This window comes from Panthera pardus, unplaced genomic scaffold (assembly GCF_024362965.1).
Source record: "Panthera pardus isolate Hobbes unplaced genomic scaffold, ASM2436296v1 HiC_scaffold_21, whole genome shotgun sequence".
Lineage (NCBI taxonomy): Eukaryota > Metazoa > Chordata > Mammalia > Carnivora > Felidae > Panthera > Panthera pardus.
The window spans coordinates 2,497,391-2,519,337 of NW_026526777.1; the positions used below are offsets into that span (position 1 = coordinate 2,497,391).

At 61.7% G+C, this 21,947-nt stretch overlaps 1 protein-coding gene across 10 annotated transcripts in view; it reads right to left on the reverse strand.

Annotated features, from left to right (window-relative positions):
* The window catches only part of ARHGEF11 (Rho guanine nucleotide exchange factor 11), an 87,073-nt gene that overhangs the window by 5,512 nt on the left and 59,614 nt on the right, over positions 1-21,947 (reverse strand). For 5 of the 10 annotated variants that reach the window (XM_019431295.2, XM_019431301.2, XM_019431293.2 and 2 more), the window contains 25 exons: positions 21,517-21,593; positions 20,429-20,566; positions 18,698-18,772; positions 18,387-18,488; positions 17,417-17,515; positions 16,389-16,431; positions 15,294-15,390; positions 15,037-15,159; positions 13,052-13,075; positions 11,891-12,035; positions 11,502-11,601; positions 10,707-10,736; positions 7,765-7,891; positions 5,192-5,371; positions 5,065-5,112; positions 4,750-4,937; positions 4,354-4,500; positions 3,971-4,050; positions 3,738-3,863; positions 3,102-3,219; positions 2,129-2,307; positions 1,640-1,715; positions 1,284-1,451; positions 736-826; positions 111-236 (listed from right to left, as the gene is read on the reverse strand). In XM_019431295.2, coding sequence (XP_019286840.2) covers positions 111-236; positions 736-826; positions 1,284-1,451; positions 1,640-1,715; positions 2,129-2,307; positions 3,102-3,219; positions 3,738-3,863; positions 3,971-4,050; positions 4,354-4,500; positions 4,750-4,937; positions 5,065-5,112; positions 5,192-5,371; positions 7,765-7,891; positions 10,707-10,736; positions 11,502-11,601; positions 11,891-12,035; positions 13,052-13,075; positions 15,037-15,159; positions 15,294-15,390; positions 16,389-16,431; positions 17,417-17,515; positions 18,387-18,488; positions 18,698-18,772; positions 20,429-20,566; positions 21,517-21,593 — 2,707 coding nt within the window. The remainder of the gene's footprint in view (positions 1-110; positions 237-735; positions 827-1,283; positions 1,452-1,639; positions 1,716-2,128; positions 2,308-3,101; positions 3,220-3,737; positions 3,864-3,970; positions 4,051-4,353; positions 4,501-4,749; positions 4,938-5,064; positions 5,113-5,191; positions 5,372-7,764; positions 7,892-10,706; positions 10,737-11,501; positions 11,602-11,890; positions 12,036-13,051; positions 13,076-15,036; positions 15,160-15,293; positions 15,391-16,388; positions 16,432-17,416; positions 17,516-18,386; positions 18,489-18,697; positions 18,773-20,428; positions 20,567-21,516; positions 21,594-21,947) is intronic. The other 5 variants (XM_019431294.2, XM_019431292.2, XM_053908850.1 and 2 more) reach the window with 3 other exon arrangements.

Below are 21,947 nucleotides of genomic sequence, written 5' to 3' on the forward strand. Positions count from 1 at the left end.
CCCCCCCACCCCGGCGCAGGCGTGGTCTCCCTGACGGCCAGGTTGGGGGGGAGCAGGCAGGGACTGGAGGCGGAGGTGTGGGGACGACTGGGGGCCTGGGGGGTGAGCACCTGCTGGGCGTGAGGCTCTGGTGGGCCGGCTCCTGGGCGCCGGGGGGTGGGGGATGGGCGGGTGCCGGGGCGGCTCCGGGGCGCCCGGTGGCGTTCCGCACGGCCTCCTCCAAGAGCTCCATCCACCTGTGGCTCAGCAGGGGCAGAGAGGGCCGGTGGTAAACACAGGGCCGGGCACGCCCCCCACAGGCAGCCCTCCCCACAGGCGCGCGCAGCCACCCACGGCGGCCCTGTGCCGTGCTCCGGGCCGAGTGGTCCCCGCCTGCTCCTTGTCTTTAAACGGCCCCCAGATAGGCAGCAAGACCCACAGGTGACAAGCCTGACGCTGAGACGCTGACTCAGTCGAGCTGCCTCGTGTGGCGGCAGCGAGGGAACGAGGGGTGGGTGATGACCCCGGAGGCGGAGGCGCTTGGTGGGAAAGAGGAAGAACCCCAGCACAGGGAGGAGGAAGGGACCACTGACCACGTGGAAGACCCCTCGGGGGCAAGGACGGCGGTCCCGCGAGCCCGCTGCGCCTGCCCCGTCTCCCTGTCCCGCGCCCCGCGCCCACGCCCCATCCTCCACTCCTCGGCCCGGCCTCGCTGCCCACCGCTCACACACGCCGCCCTGGCCCCTCGATTCTTACGTGTTCTTGTCTGACGACGTCAGAGCCACCAGCTCATAGATCTGGGGGGGGCCCAGCTCGGACGTGCAGATGATGAAGAAGGCCCGTTTGTCTGTGCGAAGGAAGGGGAAAGGGCCGCGTGGAGGTGACAGAGCCACGATGGCGGACCCCGCCAGGGCCACAAGGTGCTGGAAGCCCCGGCCCTCGACACGGGACAGGGACCAGAGCAGAACACGCAGCTGGCCACCGGAACCACGCGGGGTCGCGCACAGGAAGGCCAGAGGCAGTCCTGGACCCTCAGGCCCTCCTCGCGGCGGCCCCCGCTCCCTCTGCTCTCCCTCACGCTCGCCGCCGCCCGCGACTCCCGGAGGCGGGGGGGGGGGGGGGGGGGGGCGGGCATCGCCCCAAACCACGGGTGGAGAGAGCGGGCCCAGGGCCCCTTCTCGCACACACCGGGCTTCTCACCGAACCGCCTCTGTCCACCGGGCCCCGTCCCCCCACCCCGCCCCGGGCCACGTCCTCCCGCTCAGGGGCCAGCAGGGAGGCCCGAGGCCAGGCCCGCGCGGCACCTGTGGCCACGGAGCGGATGAGCACGGCGTTGAGCTTGAGCACGGGGCTGAAGGTCTGCTTGCTGTCCGAGGAGCCGGCGGCCGTCTTGCTGTGGCACTTGAGCAGCAGCTTCTCGTCCTGCTTCTGCAGCAGCACCAGGAGGTCGTCCAGCAGCAGCACGTGCAGGTCTGGGGGGCAAGCGCCGTGAGGAGTGCCCCCGCCCCCCCCCGCCCCCCCCCCAGCACAGGGACAGGGTCCTGTGCCCCCTCCCCAGGCGGGGCCGCAGGAGCCCTGCCGGGCCCCGGGCGTGCGGTCCGGAGGGCAGGGCTGGGGCACCCCGGGCGTGCGGTCCAGGGGGCAGGGCTGGGGCACCCACCCAAGGTCTTATCCTTGCTGGTCCTCCAGGTCAGGGGCCCCTCGTGGATCATCTTTCTGGCCGTCAGATCCAGGCTCTGTTAAGGAAACGTCGTTCGTTCATTCGTACCTTCGTCCGACCCAGTGCACTGCTGAGGAGCTGGGGGTCAGCGGCAAGCATGAGGCGGCCTCTGCTCTGACGCTCCAATAGAGGCCACGGGCAGGACAGAAGCCACCGTGAGGCTGTGCGTCCCACTGGGGGGTTTGCCAGCGGCTCTGCCCCGGCCTCTCCCCAACCCGACCTCTTTTTGTTTCCTCCCCGGCCACCTTCACCTGGACCCCGGCTCCCAGCCCCCGCTCGGCCAGGAGAACTCCAGCATCCCGTCCCCGCCGGCAGGGCCGTCTGCTGGGTGTTCGTGGGGGCCCCGCTGCGGCACCCCGTCCCTCCGGGCCCCGGCCGGTTCCGCTCCCAGGGGTGCCCCCAGTGTGTGTGGCGGTCCCCGCCTCCCACCTTGAACTCCGCCGCCAGAGGGTTGCTGGCCCTCTCCAGGGAGGTGGTGTCCAGGCGTTTCTGGTAACCCTCCAGACGGTGCCGGTTCTCCGTCTGCTTCACGGCCTCGTTCACGTACTTGAGAATCTCCCGGCACTGGTCCCGGGCCCGGCACAGCTTCTCGTGCTCAGACGTGCCACCTACCGATCGGGGCAGAGGCGGTGCTGGGGGGTGCCTGCCTGAGGAGCGTGTCAGAGTCCAGCACACCTGGCCGCCGGTGGCTGCAAGCCGACGGTACGGGCACAGGTGTGCTGTCTTTGCCTCACTCGAGGGCCTCAAACCTAAGGGGCCCTGGCGCCGAGGGTCCTCGGGATCAGGGCACCGTCCCGGAGACACACACAGCTCTTGGGAATTGCCAGCCGGACCACAACCAGCTCCGCAGATGCGGGGGAGGGCAGGGCCTGGCTGACGGCAACGGTGCCTCCAGGATGCCCGCCCAGGTCGGGAGAGGGTCCTCACACTCCATACCCTGACTCCAGCGCCCCAAATTCGAGGGCAGCCGGGGAATGCTCGGGACCCCAGAGAGTGTCCCTGGGGCTAGCTCCTCTCAGCACGGCCAATGAACTTATACAGTCAGCACACGCGGCTGTACGTCTGTGCGCTGCACAGAGGCGTCCGGCAGGGGGATGGACAGATGCGGGGGGCGGGGGGGGGAGGTGACGGCAGCCGTGGCCCCGGTGTGGGACCACAGTCACGGGGGAGTCCGCGTGCCAACCTCTTTCCATTCGGACGCTTTCCTCAGATTTGCACCAAGGCCCCCGCAGGCTGGGGGCGAGCCTCACACCCCCTCCCACTGCTGAGCTGCTTCTCCCCAGAGCACGCTCATAATCGCGACCTCCCTCGAGACTGAGCGGAACAAGGGACTCGTGAAGGCCACAGAGCAGGTCAGCGCTGGAACTAGGTCTGAGTGCGGCCGCCGCCTCGCGCTCCCTACCCTCCGTGTGCTTGAGGACGCTCTCCAGCAGCAGCGGGTACTTGGTGAGCCGCTGCATCTCCGAGATGATGAGGTCTCTGAGCTGCAGCCGCCGGCACTGAGGGTGGCTCTCGGCCTCCTGGACAGAAGGGGGCACAGACGGAGAAAGAGGACAACCCGCGGTCAGGGCCTGGCTCTTGGGCTCGGGGCCCGGATGGGTGTGAAAAGGCCAAGTGGGTCCTGGCCCCAGAGGGTCACTCAGAAAGGTTTAGGGAAGACTGGCGGGGGCCGGGAGATAACCCACGGAGGGGATGTGGTCGAACAAGCGCCACAGAGCAGGTGCTATGCCCACTTTATAGACAGGGAAACCGAGGCCCAGCTACGTGCACACAGGAAGCAGGAGGCGAACACGGCCTTCGGGCTGCTAAGCCACGTCCGTCCTGAGGGCCGGCACGTGCCAGTGTTTCTGAGGCGGTGGCGTGGGACGAGGGGGGTGTGGATGGGCGTGGGGGTAGCTGGGCTGCCCTCCCGGGTGGAGAGGAGAGGCCGGCGGGCCAGCCCGGGGCTCCAGGAAAGCAGCCTGGGAGATCCCTGGCGACCCCGGTCGGCCTTACGGAGCTACGCCCGCACTGACTTCTACTGGCGGGGAGGCCACACCTGCATGAAGAGCTGGAACCGGCTCTCCTTGCGCTGCTTGGTCTTGATGAGCGCCAGTGCTATGGACTGGTGGGAGCAGAACCGCGCGGCCACCTGCTGGAGCTCCTCCCGGGCGGGGCCGTCGAACTGCAGCACAAGGGACACCACCCGGGCATCGCACCCCGGCCCTCCCACACCCTCCGCCGCCGCTCCCGTGGCCACGGGAAAGGGGGACCCGTCCCCTCCAAGCATACCCGAGCCAGCATGAGGTCACCAATGTCTTTGATAATGGGGCCCTCCTCCCGGAGCTTCCTCATGGCCTCACACCAGGAATCTGGGGCAAGGAGAGAAGAATCAGAGAGGCCCGGGGTAGAGCTGCACCGCCGGACCCTCCGGGACCCGGGGAGAAGGGCTTTGGGCAGCAGTGCCGAGGGGAAGGGTCCGGCAGCCGTTCTGCTCCTGGGGGGCCCGGAAGGCTGGCTTCAGGGCGCGTATCAAGCTGTCCGCCAGAGAGAGCTGGTGAGGGCTGTCTGCTCAGGTAGGCCCCGGCACACGGTCAGATGGGGACAGACACCTGAAGGCTGGCCGGAGAAGGGGTGTGGGGGAAAGACAGCGGGCGGGGAGGACGGCCCCTCACTGTGGATCTCTATGAGCTCAGGCAGGTTGGGGAAGAGCCGGGCCAGCTCCTCCCGGGGCATCAGGTTCTCCTTCTTCATTCGCTGGTAGAAGATCAGGTCCAGGACCCGGAGTGTGCGCAGATGGGAGGCTTCTGTCACGAACAGCTCTGAGCGGGGTGGTTGCGGGATGGGAGGGACACAAAGCACAGGGGGTCAAGCGAGTGTGCAAAGTCATGACTGCCACCCCAACCCACTTCTGAGGAAGCCGAGTGCTGGTGTCAGATCGCAGGGCGACATCCCACCCCAAGGGCCGTGCAGGAATGGCGACACGGACCTGGTCCCGTCCCCGGGGAGCCACCTGGCCTACTACCACCCTCTGCCCCCTACTCGCCCGAGTCAGAGGGGCACATGCTCACCATTGATGACCTCCTGCCGGTCGATCTCTCTCTGGCTTAGCCCAGCCACCACGTCCTTGCCCACCATGTGCTGCCAGTTCTGGGCATCCGGCTCCAGCTCCAGGTCAGACAGCTGGCCCAGATCGTCCTCTAGGAGGTGGGGGAGGAGGGCGTCTGCACCGAACCCCAGATTGGGGGACTCGATGCTCCTGGGGAAGAGGAGGAAGGACTCAGCTCGGGGTCCGCCCCCGTCTCTCCTGCCCCGCGCCCACGGGAAACGGCGGCCGTGGACGGGCACACCCGGCCGGCCGCTCGGGGCCGGGACACCCCACTCACCTGCGGCCCATCTTGGGGGTGAAGGGAGGGGTCGGGTTCTCCAGAGACCTGTGGAGAGAAGTCAGCCCTCAGCCCCTGCTGCCCCTGCCCCGAGACGCCCCAGCTGAGCTGCCCGAGCCCTGCCCACCTGGTGGAGAGGCTGGAGGCAGAGGACGAAGCTGACTGGTGGAGGCGGGCGGCCTCCGCGGCCGCGTCCATGTCCACGTCGCTGCGAGAGCGGGGCACGTTGTCCGCCTTCCGAGACCGCTTCATCTCCTCCCGGCCCTTCAGGCTCTCCGAGCGGCCCAGGCGAATCTCTGAGCGTGAACTGGGGAAGGAGGACCGGCAACCTTGGGGTCCCATGTCCCGGACAAGCTCTCCTCTGCCACCAAGACTCCAGGTGCCTCCCCTGCCCCTCCCCAGTCCGGCTCAATGGACAGAGGCTCTCATCATCCCCGTCATCGTCCCTTGTGGCCCACCAGGAAATGAGAGCGGGGACCAAGAGATCAGACTTGTGGTATGCCACAGACCCCAAACCCTCCAGGAAAGCTGTGGATGCCGCAGGCCCTCATCGGGGACCATGAGGTCCTCGCTCCTGTCCTGGACTGTCTGGTGGCCAGACCGTCTCTCCCTCGACTCCAGAGCAGGTCAGCTCCCACCGCGGACCCTGCTTGAGGCAGATCTCTTCCTTTCATAGGACTTTCTTCTACCGAGAAGTACAGGCACTTCCTTCACACTTGTCCTGGCCTCCTCGCAGGCCTATCAGAGATTCCATCCACGGATGGGCTCCTGCCCCTCCAGCTGTGGTGCGGATTCTTCTGTTCTCATCTTGTAGCATCCTTCCGGAGCTTCCACGTCCCCTCCTGGGGGCGGGCTGGCTGGGGAGGGCCCATCTACTGACCGGCAGGAACCCGCCCCCTCACCTGCCAGGTTTGGCCAAAAGACCCACAGACAAGACAAGACTCAGCATCTCCAGTCCCAGAGACCCCTCGGTGTGAAGAGACGCTGACGGCCGGGTGTTCTTTTCCGCATCCTGCAGAGCACGAGCCGGGAGACAGCTGGTGTCTCTGACCCCTGCTGCCCCAGGATGGTGCCTCCTCCCTCCACGGCCCTGCTGACTTGGTTCTTACTGACCTGCATCCTGGCCCCCTGCCTCCAGGGCCAGGGCCGGCCTACAGAGTCTGGGCAGCTCCTGAGGGCACAGCAGGCTGCTGTAGCAAAGGAGGCCAGCACCCTGGGCTCCATTTATCTCGTGTCTCTCAACTGACAAGGACTCAAACGGAGCTATCCCTGAAGCCACGCTGCCAGCGGACCGCCTCAGACCACCCCCTGGGGGCTGCTAGAACGCCTCCAGCCAAGACCACTCACCCAGCACTTGCACCAGTAACCCACAACAGGCCACCTCAGCACCAGGACAAGCCCCCACAAGCGAGTAACCTCCTCCCAACAAGTGGGGCGACCTACCTCTGGTCCCCGATCCCTAGAATACTGCCTTCTAGACCCGGGGGCTCTTACACCTGCCGACTTCTGACCCACCGTTTCTGCTAAGATTGCTGGTGAGCTTATAGTCAGCAAAGCCAACGGCTCCCGTGGACAGGGGATTCGGGATCCTAGGGTCTCAGGGCATGTATAGCTGGCACCTTCAAGAGCACTATTTACAAACGGTCTCAACTTTTTTCTCACAACGTTGGTATCTTGTCTCTACATGCTGATGCATCTGTAACATCGGGCCTACACATCCCGTAATTTATACATTTAATTCACTCAATGAGATTACACGGAGCTCGGCCTCTTGGCTCAGGACAGATCTAACCTTCACCTTCCCTTACAGCTTTGTTTGTTCTCACGACGGCAGAATCTCCACACGCGCTGAGCTTACGAAGGTTTGCTACAAGCAGGAGTAACCTTGTGTGGGAGCAGGAACGGCAGACTTGTAGTTTGGTCAGTTTCCCAGGTAAAATGGTTTGACTCCCTTGGCCACTACCCGGTGACCCAGTGACCTGGCTTGCGCCTGCTCAGTAGGTGCACACGTGTATGATTTCTGTGCACGCAAGACCCCATCTATATGACTCAAGGGTGACTCAGGGAAGGTGCACGGAGCTTTCTGACCACAGGTGGTTCTCACTAAGTGTTGGCTGGAGAATTTCAGACATGACGTGGCTGCTGTCGTGCCACGGTCCGGAACAAGTCCGGGAGCACGCCTCGATGCCAGAGAAGGGTTCTCACTGGAACGTGGCCAAAGACGGAGAATATACGAGATGCCAGAGCTGCAAACCCTCTTTTCTTCTCGAAAGTGCTTTGGAACCAGCAGAGCCAAACTCCAGTGCTCTTCCTCACGGGCGTCGGTGGCCAACCTTGCCTGACCCCTGCATCCCCGGGACTGTCCCTTGCCACCCCTGCCCCAGTCTTCTCCAGCCTTGTCAGGTAGGGTGTCGGGATTAGCTGCTGTGTAATATCCTCTAGCTGCTGAGTAGTCAGGTGGTGAGTCCAAAGGAAACGTTCAAGACACGCAGTCCCCGGGCTGGGAGGTCGGGGGTCCTGCTCTGTCTTCCGCTGGCCTGATGGCCGACACTGGTGTGTCTTCAGAGCAGCTGCGAGTTCTGCGGCGGGGATCTTACGGTCTAACGGGGTGGGGGGAAGCACCTGGAAATAGCCCTGCAGCACACCCCGCCCAGGCTCCCCTCCGTGGGAAGCCGGCAATTCCCATGTGGCCCTTGCTACCTGTCGCTTTCCAGCAGGTCCTCGGGAAAGCTTCCTGTGGAGAGCCGCTGCGTCCCGGGCTCTGGGGCGTCATACGGCTGGTTGTTCTCAAAGTGCTGAATGATGTTCCTCACGTTGCCTGGTTTGACTGGAAGCAGAAAGACAATGAAGGGTACTCTGCTTTCTGTTCGGGACCCTCGCTCCCGTTAGCCCAGAAGACAGAGCAGTGAGCAAGCACGGATGACAGCAGCACCGGGCTGGGGACTGGGAGACGCGGGGGCTGGTCCTCTGGACTACTTCCTGGTCCTCTCCCAATAACCCGGAGAGTGACAGGGGCAGTCCCTTGCTCTCTCACATGCAAAATGAGACCATTTGGAGGTATATTTCCTGTGGATATTCCTTTCGGCTCTCATGTTATTACAATGACTCTCAGGCTTAATTAATGATGAGATTTTTTCCAAGAACCGAATACAGAATAGAATACGAGCCAGGAGCACCCAAAGTGCATCTATCTGTAATTTGGCCAGGTTGCCAGGTTATATCGATCATTTCCCAAGTTTATATTACTTTTAGAGCTCATTATTTGTTCTTTTTTTGACTTTCTTTCCTGTCCTTCCAGTCCCGGCCCCTGCCTCTAGTTGCTGCCATCACTGTGAATCAGACCCTTTATTATCAGTGAGTGGGGGTGGTCTTAGGTAGAACAGAGGAAAGGGGTCACTCTCTGGCATTCAAATTCCAGCCCCTCTTCAAAGCTAAGACAAAAGAAGGCTGTTCTTGTTCAAAGAAACAGAGAGAGCAGGTATGAAAGTCACGAGGCTCATGGGATACCCGCAGAAGGTTCCTCCTCAGAGATGCAGTGACATCAGCCCAGAGCTGGGCTTCAGAGGCCGATCTGCCAGAGACCAACGGGAAGGCTGGGGGTGGGCAGGGAGGCAGGCGAGGCCGTGATCCTACCCACACGAGCCAGAGTCCCACCCGTGCAAACCCACAAATCTCCCTAAGTCTCTAAACTCAGGTTTCATGAGAAAGTTTCCAGGCCAGAGGAAACAGAACATCCAGCTGGTCTCTTCAAACTTCGTATCATTTAGGCAGGTGGCCGGGGTAACAGTTTTCCAGAGATGCGTAACAGGAGGCTGTGTCAGGAGCAGGGGCTGTTAGCATCACGCCCACTCTGGGGACTGGGGCCTGAGCTGCCTGCCGCAGGGTCAGCTCTGCAGTCACAGCCTGAGGGGCCCTGCTGGGTGATGGCACGGGGGCCCGGGAACACCCTGTAACAGGCGGCCGCCGGGCTGAGCCCACTGCTCCCTCCCCTGTGTGTCGCCTGTGCTCGGGGTATAGTTCACCCTGTGACGACAAACGGGGATTGCTCTGAGAGGCGGCACAACTGAGGAAAGTCAGTGTAATGGGGGGAGAAAGGCAGAAAGAAACGCAATTTTTTAAATGAGCACAGTTTTTACTGGTGTCCCCTGTTCTCCTTCCTCCATTCTTTGGACGACAATGAAACGGAAGGATAAGTACATTCCATATTATTAACAGTCAGTTACGGTCGCTGTTAAACGGGGGCAACAGCTGATGACTCTAACAGTCACTCAGTGCTGACCCTTCCTCCACCTCTGGGGGCTGCTTGGTCTTTAGACACGGACACAGGCTTTGCTGATGTTCTGGGACCTTGAGAACCAAGGCCACACCAAATCATTAGATTACAATGGAAAGACCGAACTCAGCCCTGGTGAACACCCAGGCCCCTTACCCTGTCCTTGGGCTCCCGGCCCCTCGAAGCTGCTGCTTCCTCCTGCCTCCCCTGGGGCAGCGTGGACGGGAGGAAGTGTGTGTTAAGATCTAAGGGCCTGGGTCCCAAGGCCATTCTTTTATTTTTCCATTGTTCTATATGCCTTTTCTCAAAACTTAAAACCTTTTTTTTTTTTTTAAGTAGCATAAGGAGGGGTGCCTGGGTGGCTCAGTCGGTTGGGTGTCCGACTTCGGCTCAGGTCATAATTTCATGGTTCGTGGGTTCGAGCCCCCTGCGTCGAAGTCTGGAGCCTGCTTCAGATTCTGTCTCCCTCTCTCTCTGCCCCACCCCTGCTCACGGTCTGTCTCTGCCTCTCTCTCGAAAATAAATAAACATTAAAAAAAAAAAAAATCAATAAAGTAGCATGAGTCTAGGAATTTAGTAACTTTGAAATAATTTTGAATCGTTATTTTTAATTGTCACTTCACATGAAATGAATTCTAGCCACTGAACAATTTCCTGATTTCATTGCACTGCTCTCTCTCTGCACAGATTCACAGTAGAGCCTTGACCACGTTAATCACGTGACTGTACTCGTGGGAGCCTCACTGATGAGAAATGAGTCTGCCCAACTGCAGGTTCTCAGCCTCTCTGGGTTAATGTCTATGACGTGTTCGTTTTCAGCGCACAGACCCCCGACGGCACCAGGCCCTCTAACACACAGCAGGGGTCACTCTCTTCAACCGCCGCGGTGACGCCACGCCGTCCATGTTAAGTCAGGAGCGGTGGACGCGCCATGCTCAAGGGCTGAAGCAGAGCAGGTGACGGACGGTGAAAGGCCCCCAAGAAGAACTGTTAGAGACCCACTGTTTACGAAAGAAACCCCGCATAACTCTCAAAAATGAGGATTTTTGTTATTTCAGTCGAGACAAAAACCTGAGAAGCTCGTGCAGGACGTTTTAATGTGTGAAGGCCTCCCTCGTGTACACGGAGCCCTGGACCTTCGGAGCCCGTTCCCTGAGATGTGAGACAGGGACAGGGCGGGGCCCAGGGCGGGGAGGCCGTGACACCGCCAGGAGCAGCCCCCCGCGGAGGCAGCTGGAGCAGGAAGGAGGCACACGGAAGACAGCGACGGAGTGACGGGATGGGGGACGGGGAAAAAGGACAGACAGACTTGAGAGATGGAAACTCAAAGCTAATGCAAAGAAAAACCCACAGAAAATGGTCCTTTTACCTTCCACAGGGGACAAGGGAATATGAAATGCTAAAAGAAAACAAACAAAAACAAAAGTAAACCATGAAAAGTCAAATTAACGTCTCCAGAGTCAAAACAAAACTTACATCAAGCTGGAAAATGAAAAACGAATGGCAAAAATCAGGTCTGATCTAGAAGAGTCCCCCCTTCCGCAGCCCCCAGGCAGCAATATCAGAAAAGGCCACTGGCCCACCCACCCCACAGCCCTTCCCAGACTCCCAAGACTAACACTGGGGTCAGAAGACGCCAACTGGGAGGCCGGCAGAAAGTTCCAGACCGGCGACAGGCTTAACCGAGTTTCAGGTGAGTGGCAGCATCGGGGGTGTCGCTGGGCCCCCACCTCCCACTCCACATCTAGTTCTGCTTAGCAGTAAGTCAGACTTCCCATCGAGGGCCCACAATTGCTCCCAACACACCTCAGGGGCACAGACGGAGCCCACTGATGAAGGTGAAGGGGGCATTTACTGTCAACAGGGCGGCCTTGCCAGGCGGGAATATTCCTCCGCGTGGCTGCTTGGTAGCTATAACTGCTCTGATCTCCTAGACTAAGGCCCGGGGACTGGCATGGCCTCCTTGGCTCGGAAGCGTCATCTGCACCTCGAGGAGCCTGCACGCGGTGTGGCAAGGGGACGACGAGCAGCACTGAGTGGGAGCTGCGGTCTCAGAGGGCGGGCGGGCGTGCGGCTGCTGGGACAGGGAACGCCCTCTGCCAGCGGCCCGGTCGGGGATGGGGCTGCCGCCCCTGCCCGAGGCCACCGCCCCCCATGTACTCACTGCTCTGCGAAGAGCCTTTGGGCTTCCCGATGTACTTGAGGATAGGGTTTCGCCTCTTGTCCTCCAAGGCTTCCTTGTCTTTCTTGGAATTGCTGCTCTGCTGGGACAGGAGACACCAGCTTTGGAGAAGGTCCCAATCCCCAGATTTAGCCACTCATCCCTGCCACTGCCCCCCCAGACCCGCCCTGAATGGCTAACTGCAAAGCAGACTCCGGCTTGCTCCCGAACCAGCACACGTGCGCCTGGGCCGGGTTTGAGCTCGTCTGTGGGTTCTCACGGACTCCCCACGCAAAGGCAGCGAGGGTCAGGCGCAGTCGTGAGTGGCTTTCCCGGGTTGGCCTCATGCAGAGACCCGCACCAGAGGACACTTGTCCAGGTAGTTCTGTCACCTTCTTGGTCTTTGGGAAGAAGGGCAGCCACTTGTCCTTGTCAGGAGCTGCCTGAGCCTTTTCGGCTGCGCCGGAAGGCCGTGCCTCTCGAAGACGGAGCCCGGCGTGACTCATGTAGGTATTGAGGGCGAAGTCCATGGGGGCGCTGTGCGACGGGAAGCAGAGTGGTCAGTCAGAAAGCTCGAGCTGTGCCGGCCAGCAGGCGGAAGGGCTGGAACCCCGCTCTGGACAATCTCCAAACTACCACCCGGGGGGGTGACAAAGGGAGAGTTCTGGGTCAGGGTGTTTGGAAGGAGCCCTGGAATTCTCAAGGGGTGGCACAGAAGGACTCTTGGCTAGCAGGAGTCCTGGGAAAGACCTAATTCTCTCCCTAAGCGGAACTCTTCCTGAAGGGGGGAGAGCGGCCAGCAGAAGGACGTGGCCGGTCCCTACAACGTAAGCCAACAAGCCGGCAGGCCTGGAACCGACTGAGGCCCACGGCCACGGTCCTTGGGCATCCACGTGCGGTGGGGTGGCAGGGAAAAGGGGAGAAATGCCGGCCTGCCTCTGCCTTCACCACCCTCCCAGCCCCGGCACCAAGAGAGAGAGGGAACGGAGCCGCCACGGGCCACACGTGGAAGCGTCCAGAGCCGTGTCTGGAAGCCAATCTGGCCCTGGATTCAGGAGGCAGGTCGGGCACTCTGGGCACTCAGTGCAGCAAGGGCTCCGGCTCCGGCCCCTCCTCCACAACCGCCCTGGCCTGCCTTCCTCCGGCTCAAGCGTGCGCACACTCTTCGACGCTGGCTGCTTGAGGAGCGGACACGCATACCGGCTGCGGAAACCCCATAACCTGTGCCAGAGAGGAGAGGCGTCGCGCCCCAGCTCCCCTACAAGGGCTGCTGACGCAGGCCGGTCCTGTCACCAGCACTTCACGGTGGCTTAGAGGTAAAAGCCGGAGGGAGACGCAGAGCTAAGGCGGAGGTGGGGAGGCCGGCTATGTGCACGGTGGGGTGAGGGCAGACCCTTGCCCCAGGCGGTGGCCCCAAGCGGCAGGGGCCTGGACCTCACAAGCCGCTGTTACGGTTACGCGACACCTGGGGCCATGCCTGGACACACTGTGACCTCGATGCTCAGGGCGCCCCGTGTCCAGAAGGATGGCAAACGCACCGCACACTCACTCACCTCCTGTCCTCCTCGTACTTGGACCTGGAACAAAAGGAAGGAGCCATGACGCGCACGTACGGCATCGGCGTGTTGGCCGCGCAGACACGGGGGATGGGGGCGGTGGGGGCGGGGAGGCCAGACCTCGACTCCGGTCTCAGCTCTGAGCCTACGTGGCGCTCGGGAGGCGAGAGCGCTCACCCCCTTGGGGGCCTCGGCACAGGGACTGAGAGGTCCTTCCCGCTGAAGGGGGGCGTGGCCGGCATTGTGACGTGATCACGGAGGAAGGGGCCCGTCCTCGCCCAGCCAAACTCGACTGAAGGGCTGGGCTGACATAGAGCTGGAGGAGGGCGGGTGGCCCCTCGAGAGCCGACCCAGAGAGACCTTCCCACACGGCGGTGGAGGCAGCAACGACCGGCCGAGGGGGCATGATGGGCCAGGCACTATCCTAAGCTATTCACAAGCTGATCGAGATCTCAAAGTGCCCGGTGAGGAGGCGTCAGATCTCCATCAGTGAGGCTGAAGCTTCCCGTAGAGACCACCCCGGGCGGGGTGCCCGGTGTAACAGGCCAGGGAAACTGAGGCCCACAGAGATCCAGGGCTTGGCTGAAGCTCAGGGGGTTATTCCCAGGAATGTGCCCCTGTGTGATGTCTGCAGTCCTGTCTCTCCTCTGCCAGACTTAGCCTGCGGCCGCACCTCCAGGGTGACGTCTAATACGGACCTCAGACTCAACGTGCCCACCTCGGACTGCCTCCCACACAGCCGCCCTGATCCCGGCTGATGGCACCCCGTCCTTTCTGCCGTGTAGGCACAAACCGTGGGGTCTTCCCCGACCCACACTCAGTTTTTAGGAGATGCCCGTTTGCTCTACTGTTAGGATACACGTGGGACACCGACCGCGTCTCACCGCGTGCCCCAGCCCTGTCCGGTCCAAGCCCCACCGCGTGGGTTCCCATGCGGCCCCTCCCCGCCACGGACAGGGAAAACCAGAGGCCGCACAACCGTCCTCAGGCTCTGTGGCTGCCCTCCCGTCACCTCTCTGACTTCAGCACCCACCTTCTCTACCTGCCCTGGTCTCCGCTGCTCCCCACACGTCAAGCACGCACCTACTTTGCCCTGCCTCTTCCCCCCAGCGGTCTTCAAGGATGACGGTCCCACTTTCTTCAGTTGCTTAAATGTTACTGGGGGGGGGGGGGGGGGAGGCTCGCCCTGGCCGCCCTATTTAAAACCGTCACCCGCTGGCTCTGATGCGCCCGACCCCTTCCGCCAGCCTGCTCTGTCCCCCTCGTTGTCTCCAACGCGTTACAGGCCTTCCTCATTTCTTGCACATTGCTCTCTCTTCCCCCTATGACGTGAGCACCACAGAAACTGTTGTTTTGTTCACTAACACGTCCCGAGAGCCCAGAACGAACTCCGCACGTGTTGCTGCATCGAATGGCAGTGTGAACAGAGACTCCGGAGACAGTCTCGTCCACCTTTTGTCATTTTATAGCTGAGACCAGGGTCCCAGAGCACTGAGTGGAGAAGCCCCTAAGTCTGATGTGTCCCCACAAAGTCACGCGGGTGGCGCTGGGAAGACGGGACAGGAGAGGCACGGCCACCGCAGCTGAGCCGAAGTTCCTGACCAGGTTAGTCAGGCCGGTCTTCTGACGCCCGACTGAGATGATTAGTTGAGAATCGTTCACCCTCCCGCCCGCCAGCTGGTCTGCCTCCTGAGGGCCCACGTGCGGCCCTCGTGCCAGGGTCCCTGTGACCCTACAGACAGGAGGCAGCACGGTCAGGAAGAGGGCTCGGAAGGGGAGCAGAAAGCTCCGTGGGGAGCCCCGTGAAATGCCGACGGTCTCGCCTGAGCAAGGCAGCAGGCGAGCCGGGCCCTCCGCACCTTCCGGGGGGAGGATCCGGCAGACGTCGTGGGGGGAGAGGCCGGCGAGCAGACGCACAGGACACTCGCGTCTGTTCGGCACTTCCGGGTGGCGTTGCGGGGGGGGGGTGGGGGTGCACTCACAGGATGTCTCCCAGTGCAGCCAGCTGCTTCTCGGCCACTTGGCGTTCTCGGAGAGGGTCGCCGTCCAGGTCCAGCAGGTCATTCTCACCGTACAGACTGCCCAGCCCCAGGGTGCGCTTCGTTCTAAGACAGACAAAGCAGGCACACACGCGTGCTCACAGACGCCCGGAAACAGCGAGGCAAACGCGCTCACGAGAGACGCTCGTCACAGGGGACAGACGGGTGAGGACGCAGAGGGAGCGGGGGGGACCCACAACCTGTAGTCCTGGATCTGCTCCTGGATCTCGGGCATGGCCGCCTCCTGGGCTTCCCGGAGGGCAGCGCGGACGTCCTCGCTGCTGCGCAGACGTGAGTCTGGTGGGAACCCAGGGAAGGAGAAATGGGGTGTCGGGAGAGGGGGCCATGCCTGCTGAGCCCCCTGAGTCCTGGACCCACCAGGTCACTCCCGAATCCAGGACTGGACTCCTGTTGTCCAGGTCCCAAGGCAAGCACAAAAACATTTTCTGGATGTTCTAGGCTCTGTTACGTGGACAAATGAAACCCCGTCTACGATCAGATGGGCCCAGGGGCTGCCCTCTGATGCCACAGTGCAAACCCCTCATTCTTCGTGGCCCCCGGGCCAGGGCGCGAGGCCGAGAAAGGCAAGCACTTCACATGAAGCCCCGACTCCCCAGCGGAACCTGGACGGTGTCGGTCCTGCTCCCCTGGCAGCTTCATGCGGTCGAGGGACTCTACCCTCTGGCCTCAGTCAGGCCACAAGGCACGCTTTCCGAAGGCAGCGTGGGACGCTTGTTCTCTAGAGAGCTGCCTGGGACCCGCTTCTCAGGCTGACACCCTCTTATGCCGCCTTCCCTCAGCCCTCCTATCACGACTAGAGAACGAAATGGGGACAGAGCAATCACTGGCCGGCAGGGTGCTCACCGGGCCAAACGCCGACAGCATCAGAGAGGAATTCACAGAAACAAAAACACTCCAGAGATCCCGACCCGAGGTGGGATGGAGTGAGGCCCCGGTTTCTGGAGTTTCAAGAATTCCCCCAGGGATTCTGGTGATCGACCAGGCTTAGGAATCCCTCAAGTCCAACTGCCCTTTCGTACAGATGGCCCCGCTGGGCCCAGGAAGGTCCCAGGGGAGGCTGGCAGAAACGAGCTCAGGTCTGACGGGGGCACAAACTCCCGGGATGGGCTCCCCAGGCAGGGCCTGTCCCGTTGCGCAGCCCGTCAGCCACTGTGAGGCGCTCGGGGGGAACCGCCCCCACTTTCCCTCCTAGAGGAGGGCTTCCCATGTGCCCTCTGTGCTCTGCAGCCTCCCATGGCCCAGGACAAGAGCAGCTGGCTAGTAAACTGACTTACCGATTTCAGTCTGCAACACCTCTGGGACCTTCACTCTCAGCGGCTAGAAAAGAGAAGAGTGGGGGCGGGGGCAGTGAGGCCTACAGCCCAGGGTACGTGGGAGACGTTGCACGGTGGCAGGGAGGACTGGAACACCCCTTCTCTCCTTCCCGGACACCCGGCCCACCGTCCTCTCCTCCGCCCCCTCGTAAGCCTGCACTCGAGCATGAAGCTACAAGGCGAGCTGAGCCACCTTCTGGGGCACATGCAGGCTTCCCACTTTGCTTCAAGGACATGGGGTGCGTGGGATGCACGGGTGCTGACTCAGCAGCAAGGGAGCAAGCTTTACTGGGCCGTCTCTGCTCCCTCAGGTTACCGAGTGTCCCACTGAGCGGAGAGCAGAGGGACTGACCGCGGGGACAGGCTGGTTCTGCAACCCCCACAGGGTGCGGCCGGCAGCGGCCGCCCCCCTCCAGACCCGCTAGAGGGAACAGGCGTGGAAGTCTTGAGAAGGACACTTTACTCCCAGTCTCAGGAATCCTGCGAGCTTATGTTTTGGAACTGAGAGACTGAAGTCATTTGGGCACCAGTGTAGCCGCTCACACTGCAGAGTCCGTAAGGCGTTGCCCTGTGCAGGCAGGTGCCGCCGCAGCCCGGCCCTGTCCACACGGCTGCGTGCTCTCAGCCTCCTCCCCGGGAACCCTGCTCTGGGCTGGGCATGAGAGCCCCACGAGGATCGGTGAGCCCAGACACGGAGCCAGCACCGATCTAGGGGACAGGAATCAGGGTTTGGCACCAGCTCCTTCTCTCTCCAAATGTTTGGAGAGGCCACGTGCATTCTACCTGGCCACACGCAGAACAAAGGGGCCAGGAGAGGAGCTCAGGGTTGAGAGCAGGGCCGGGAACAGGACCCAGGAGCCGTCCGTCAGCCCCAACTTCTCCTGAAGAACGGTTTCCATCCAGCCTGAATGTATGGCTTCATTTTTCCTCTGCTCCGAGTGGCCCCCAGGAGTACAGTAAAATTGTAATTCAATCCACGACTGCCTTACCGCGTTTTTCTCTAGGAAAATATTCCAGATGTCTTTTCCCAAGCTTCGGGAATCCTTGGGGTTTGTCTGCTGATAAACTTCGGCACACAAGTAAAAAAGCTAGGAGGAGAGAGAAGGGGGCTGGAGCGGTGGTTCTCAGTGGCCCCCCTCCGTGGAGGACTGATTTTGCCTCCAAGGGACAATGAGCGGGCGGTGCCTGGAGACATCTGTGACCCTTCCCTGGAGAGGTGCTGGGGCACCTAGTGGGCAGAGCCTAGTGACGCAGCTGAGATGGGAAGATGCACAGGACGGCCCCCCAGCAAAAACTCCTACAGCTCAACGTCACCACGCTGGGGCAGAGAAACCCTGGCTTGGAGTCTCAGAACCCTCTGAGTTCTGCCTACCCGCTTGCAACACAGGCACCCTATCTGTGCGTCCTCCACACTCGGCATTTTGCCTCGTGCTGGTCTGTATCTTGTGTTCTACGGGCCGGTGTTCTACTTCTGTCTGTGATGTGCCTGGACTTCACTCCGGAGTCTCTGGGACACAGCACGTGGGCCCCACACACCGGTGCTCCTGGCCCTGAAGGCACAGTGCTCTGTGCCTCCCGAGGGACACGACACTGTCCCCTCGTGCCCATCCCCTTCCGAGCGGCTGAGCAGCAGGAGAGAAGCTGCTGAGGCCGCTGGCCCCTTCCCCATACAGCCCGCTGTCATCTTTGTCACCTTGCCCCTCCACTAAGCCTCCCTGTGGTAAGGTCTCGTGTCTGCAAGGCCAGGCTCTCACGTCCTCAGGGTTCACGACTCCAGGATGACCCGTCTCCTCCAAGTGGACCGAGAACGATGGCGGCTCTCCTGGCCTCCCTCTCCCCGCACCTCCCTACGCTCCGGACGTGCTTGGCGGGGCACAGTCCCTCCCGCCTGACCCGCACCTTCTTCCCTATTTGCCTCTGTCCTCGAGCTGCCTGCCGGCGCCCGCGGATCGGACTTACCAGCGGGCTGGGGTCCGCCTGAGAGAAGATGTACCGCAGGAAAACCCCCAGGTGGGCTGGCCGGGCCTTCAGCTTCTCGAGGTCCTGGAATATGATGTCGCTCTGGAAGGCAGACGCACGGGTGTGGCTGCGGTGCGCAGAGGCAGGATACAGCAGCATGGCCTGCGGCCTCGCCCCACGTCCCCCGCCGCCTGGGTCTGCAAGCTTCGGCGCCCACCCTGTGCCCCTCACGGCCGGTGTGGGTCTAACGGCTTCTAGTCAACAGCAGCCGGTGCGACAATGACGAAAGCAGGGAGTCAGGGAACCGTTACCTCGTTGTTGAAATAACCCGGGTCACAGTCTTCCTCTGGGCCAATAATTAAAGGCTTTGGGCTCTGGTCTGTGCCCTGCGGAAAGAGTCCAGATGCAGGGAGGTCAGGGGACACGGATCCAGGCCCCACACCACATCTGTGTGGTGACGGCATGGCACCGGTGAGGAGGACCGTGTGTGTCTGGCGAGAGCGCTGGCATCTCCCCACCTCCCCTGGTCTCAGAGGGCAGACCGCGGTCTCCAGCGCCCGGAGTCAAGTTCCTCTGGGTGGGGAGGCCTGGGCATGTGCATGCGGAGACAGGAAGTGAGAGAAGGCGCTCTTCCTGTTTGCGAAAGACCCTGGGACGCAGTGCCAGCTCCTGCGGCCGCGGCCTGGGGCTCTGTTGGTCCCTTTGGCGGCCGTGTCCACGTCCACCGCGGCGCCCACGGCGGCCCGGTCTCCGTCACAGGACAGCTTGGAGCCATCTCTGCCTCCTAGAGCAGGACGGGACGGAGCTGACCGCTCCCCCAGCCGGCTCAGGGGTCTACGGCAGGCCTCCACCACCTGCCTAAATTCCAGACCTCTGAGCATGGCGTTCTCCCCTTCCTCCTCACGCCTGTTTTACTAGAAGCCCAACCCCTAACCGGTGTGTGGTCCATGTCAGGCACAACGAGAGTTCATTCTGCACAGACGTGTCAGACGCTTCACTGGACAAGCTTTCTCCTGAAGGTTCCATGAACTTCCAAAGCTTTCTACCAATGTTTTCCACTGAATTCAATCTGCCTCATTTCCAGGCATTCCCCAACACAGGCCCTGCTCTGGAGCCAGTCTGGACCACTTACGCCCACTTTGCCCACTTTCTTCCAGGCTTAACATGCCCTCCCACCCGACTCGCTCAAGGGGTTTTTCCTAACAGTGCCTTCCGAAAACTCACTCACTCTGCTCTCTTGCTTATTTGCAGACTCTTCGCTCAGAATGACAGAGTCAAAGAACGTGAGACCCAGAAGGTACGTCAGAGATCAGCGTGGCGCTCACTGACAAATGAAAACGCGAGGCCTGGACAGACTGAATGCAGCTGCCTCTGTATGTCTCAGACACATCCTGGGCTGCCTCCTCTCCTGTAACACCCGGGTCTCTGCATCCCTTGGGGTCCAGGATCCCCAGGGATGGCAGATGGCCACTTCTGGGCCCTCGACAGCCCAGACCCTCGGCAAGCTTTCTGCGCTGAGCCCAGAGCCCTCTTCCCGGGTCTCCCCTCCTGGTTCTATTCTTGGGGGCAGTGCTTCCAAATCAGGTTTTCAGGACCCTGGGGCCACAGGACTCACCCCGGGGTAGGGGGGACGCTGACGGGCACAGGTCCCGGGGGAGCTGAGCTTTTACCTGTTTGTGGTACCAGGGTGCCAAATAAGAATAAGATTTTGTGTAAGAAAAAGGATTTTGCTGCAGAAAGAGAAAACTGAGGAGTAGTGTTCTGGAGAAAGACTGCACAAATCTATCTGTTGCTGTACACAGACAGCTGTCTGTCCCTCGGGCGTCCCTTCCCTTCCCTGCACACGTATTCACCGTCCTCACACAGCCCGAGACAGCGTTCAAACATCTACTCAAGCCACGTTCGTCCTTCTGTCTTGTTCTCTAAGCAAAAGTCTATCAGGAAGCGGGTGTGGCCAGAGGGGTCCAGGCCACGCACTGGAATGTGGTTCTGAAGGAGGGGAGGAGGGGAGGGAGAGCCGCAGGGGGCTCTGGACCCCTCACCTGGTCGCCGGCGCCGGGCACTGGTGCGTCCGAGCCCTGCCGCCGATGGTGCTGGGCCACCCTGGCCACGATCACAGGGGAGGTTCGGGGACTGTCCAGCCCAGGGTCCGACAGTGCCGAGTTCCGATTCTTCAGCACCTAGAGGAACAGAGAGCCCACCCAGAAACTCACGCTCCGCTCGTGTGGTGAGGCCCACGCCCGGTGGCGCACGCGCACTCCCCAGTGCTTCCTCCGCGCCCGCCACGACTCTGGGCCCGCGTTAGGCGCACCGGGCTCGATGCTCACAACCGCCCTTTGAGGCAGACACCACCTCTCCCCCCGCTTCTCACATAAGGAAACCAAGACTCGGGAAGGTCATGAGATTTGCCGAAGGTCGGGACCCAGCCACGGGTATTCCCTGGAGTCAACCCAGCCCACAGCCTTCCTCTCTAAGCCAGGTCGCCTCTCTGACACCCGGCCCTCAGGATACCTGGAACGCATCCTGGGTCCTGTAAGGACACGCTAATACAATTCCAACTATTACTTAGAATTACGGTGTAAGTGTGTTAATTAACCTGGCTAAGCAGGTACCTTACAGACATCACGATTACTTCTTCCGTTCACTTGCACTTTCAGCTTGCAAGTTTATATCTGCAATTTGCATATGCAAATAGAGAACAGCTGGGAGGTAACACTAGGCCAGAACCCGAAAGTCTGCTGACCGCTGCAGAAAAGATGAGCTGTTCAAGGACAGTGAGGTCTGTGAGAGAGAGAGGGGCCGCCGCTCTGCCTCGGCCGGCTCGGGGTGTCCACCTGAGCGGGAGACCCGTGTGTGCGGTCAGGCCGCGGTTTTCGCGGACAGGCTCTGCTCCCTCACGCCCAGAGGCTCCCCACACGTCGTCCGCCTTCCTCCGCCGATTCTTTACAGAACGGAAGGCGGCTCTGACAGCCCCACACGCAGGGCGCACGTGCAGCCCCTTCCGTGCCCAGAGCACAGCGACGAGAACCCTTGGAGCCGGGAGCGCGCACGGACGGCAGGACCTGTGGGTGCCCGGAGAGCGGACGCCGACCGTGGTTTCAGACGGGGCTGGCCCCCTGTGGGCACTCACCTCGCCGAGGGAGGGGAAGCGCTCTGCCCCAGCGTCCAAGCCGCTGTCCCCCTCCTGGGAATCCAGAGAGAGCCGGCCTGGGAAGGAGACAGATGACACGGAAGGTGGCATCGCGGCCTGGGGGGCCCGTGGGCAGGGTAGGGGGGCCAAGTGCCACCTTCCCTCCTTTCCGGGTTTCCCTCAGGTCAGATGCTCTACACCCGGCTCTCACCCACCAGTGTGCCTGTGCCCGGGCCACGTCAGTCCCGGAATGAGACTCTGCTGTGCCAGATCACCGAGAGTCTCGCCCCCAGCCCCAGTGTGGCCTCCCAAGGGCCTGACTGCTGTCGTCACAGTTCCTCTCTGGTCCGCAGCCGTCGGTGCTGCGGTCACGCACTCCCGTCTACAGACTAAGCTGCCCCCGCCGCCCCTGTGCGTGGATGTCGCTTTCT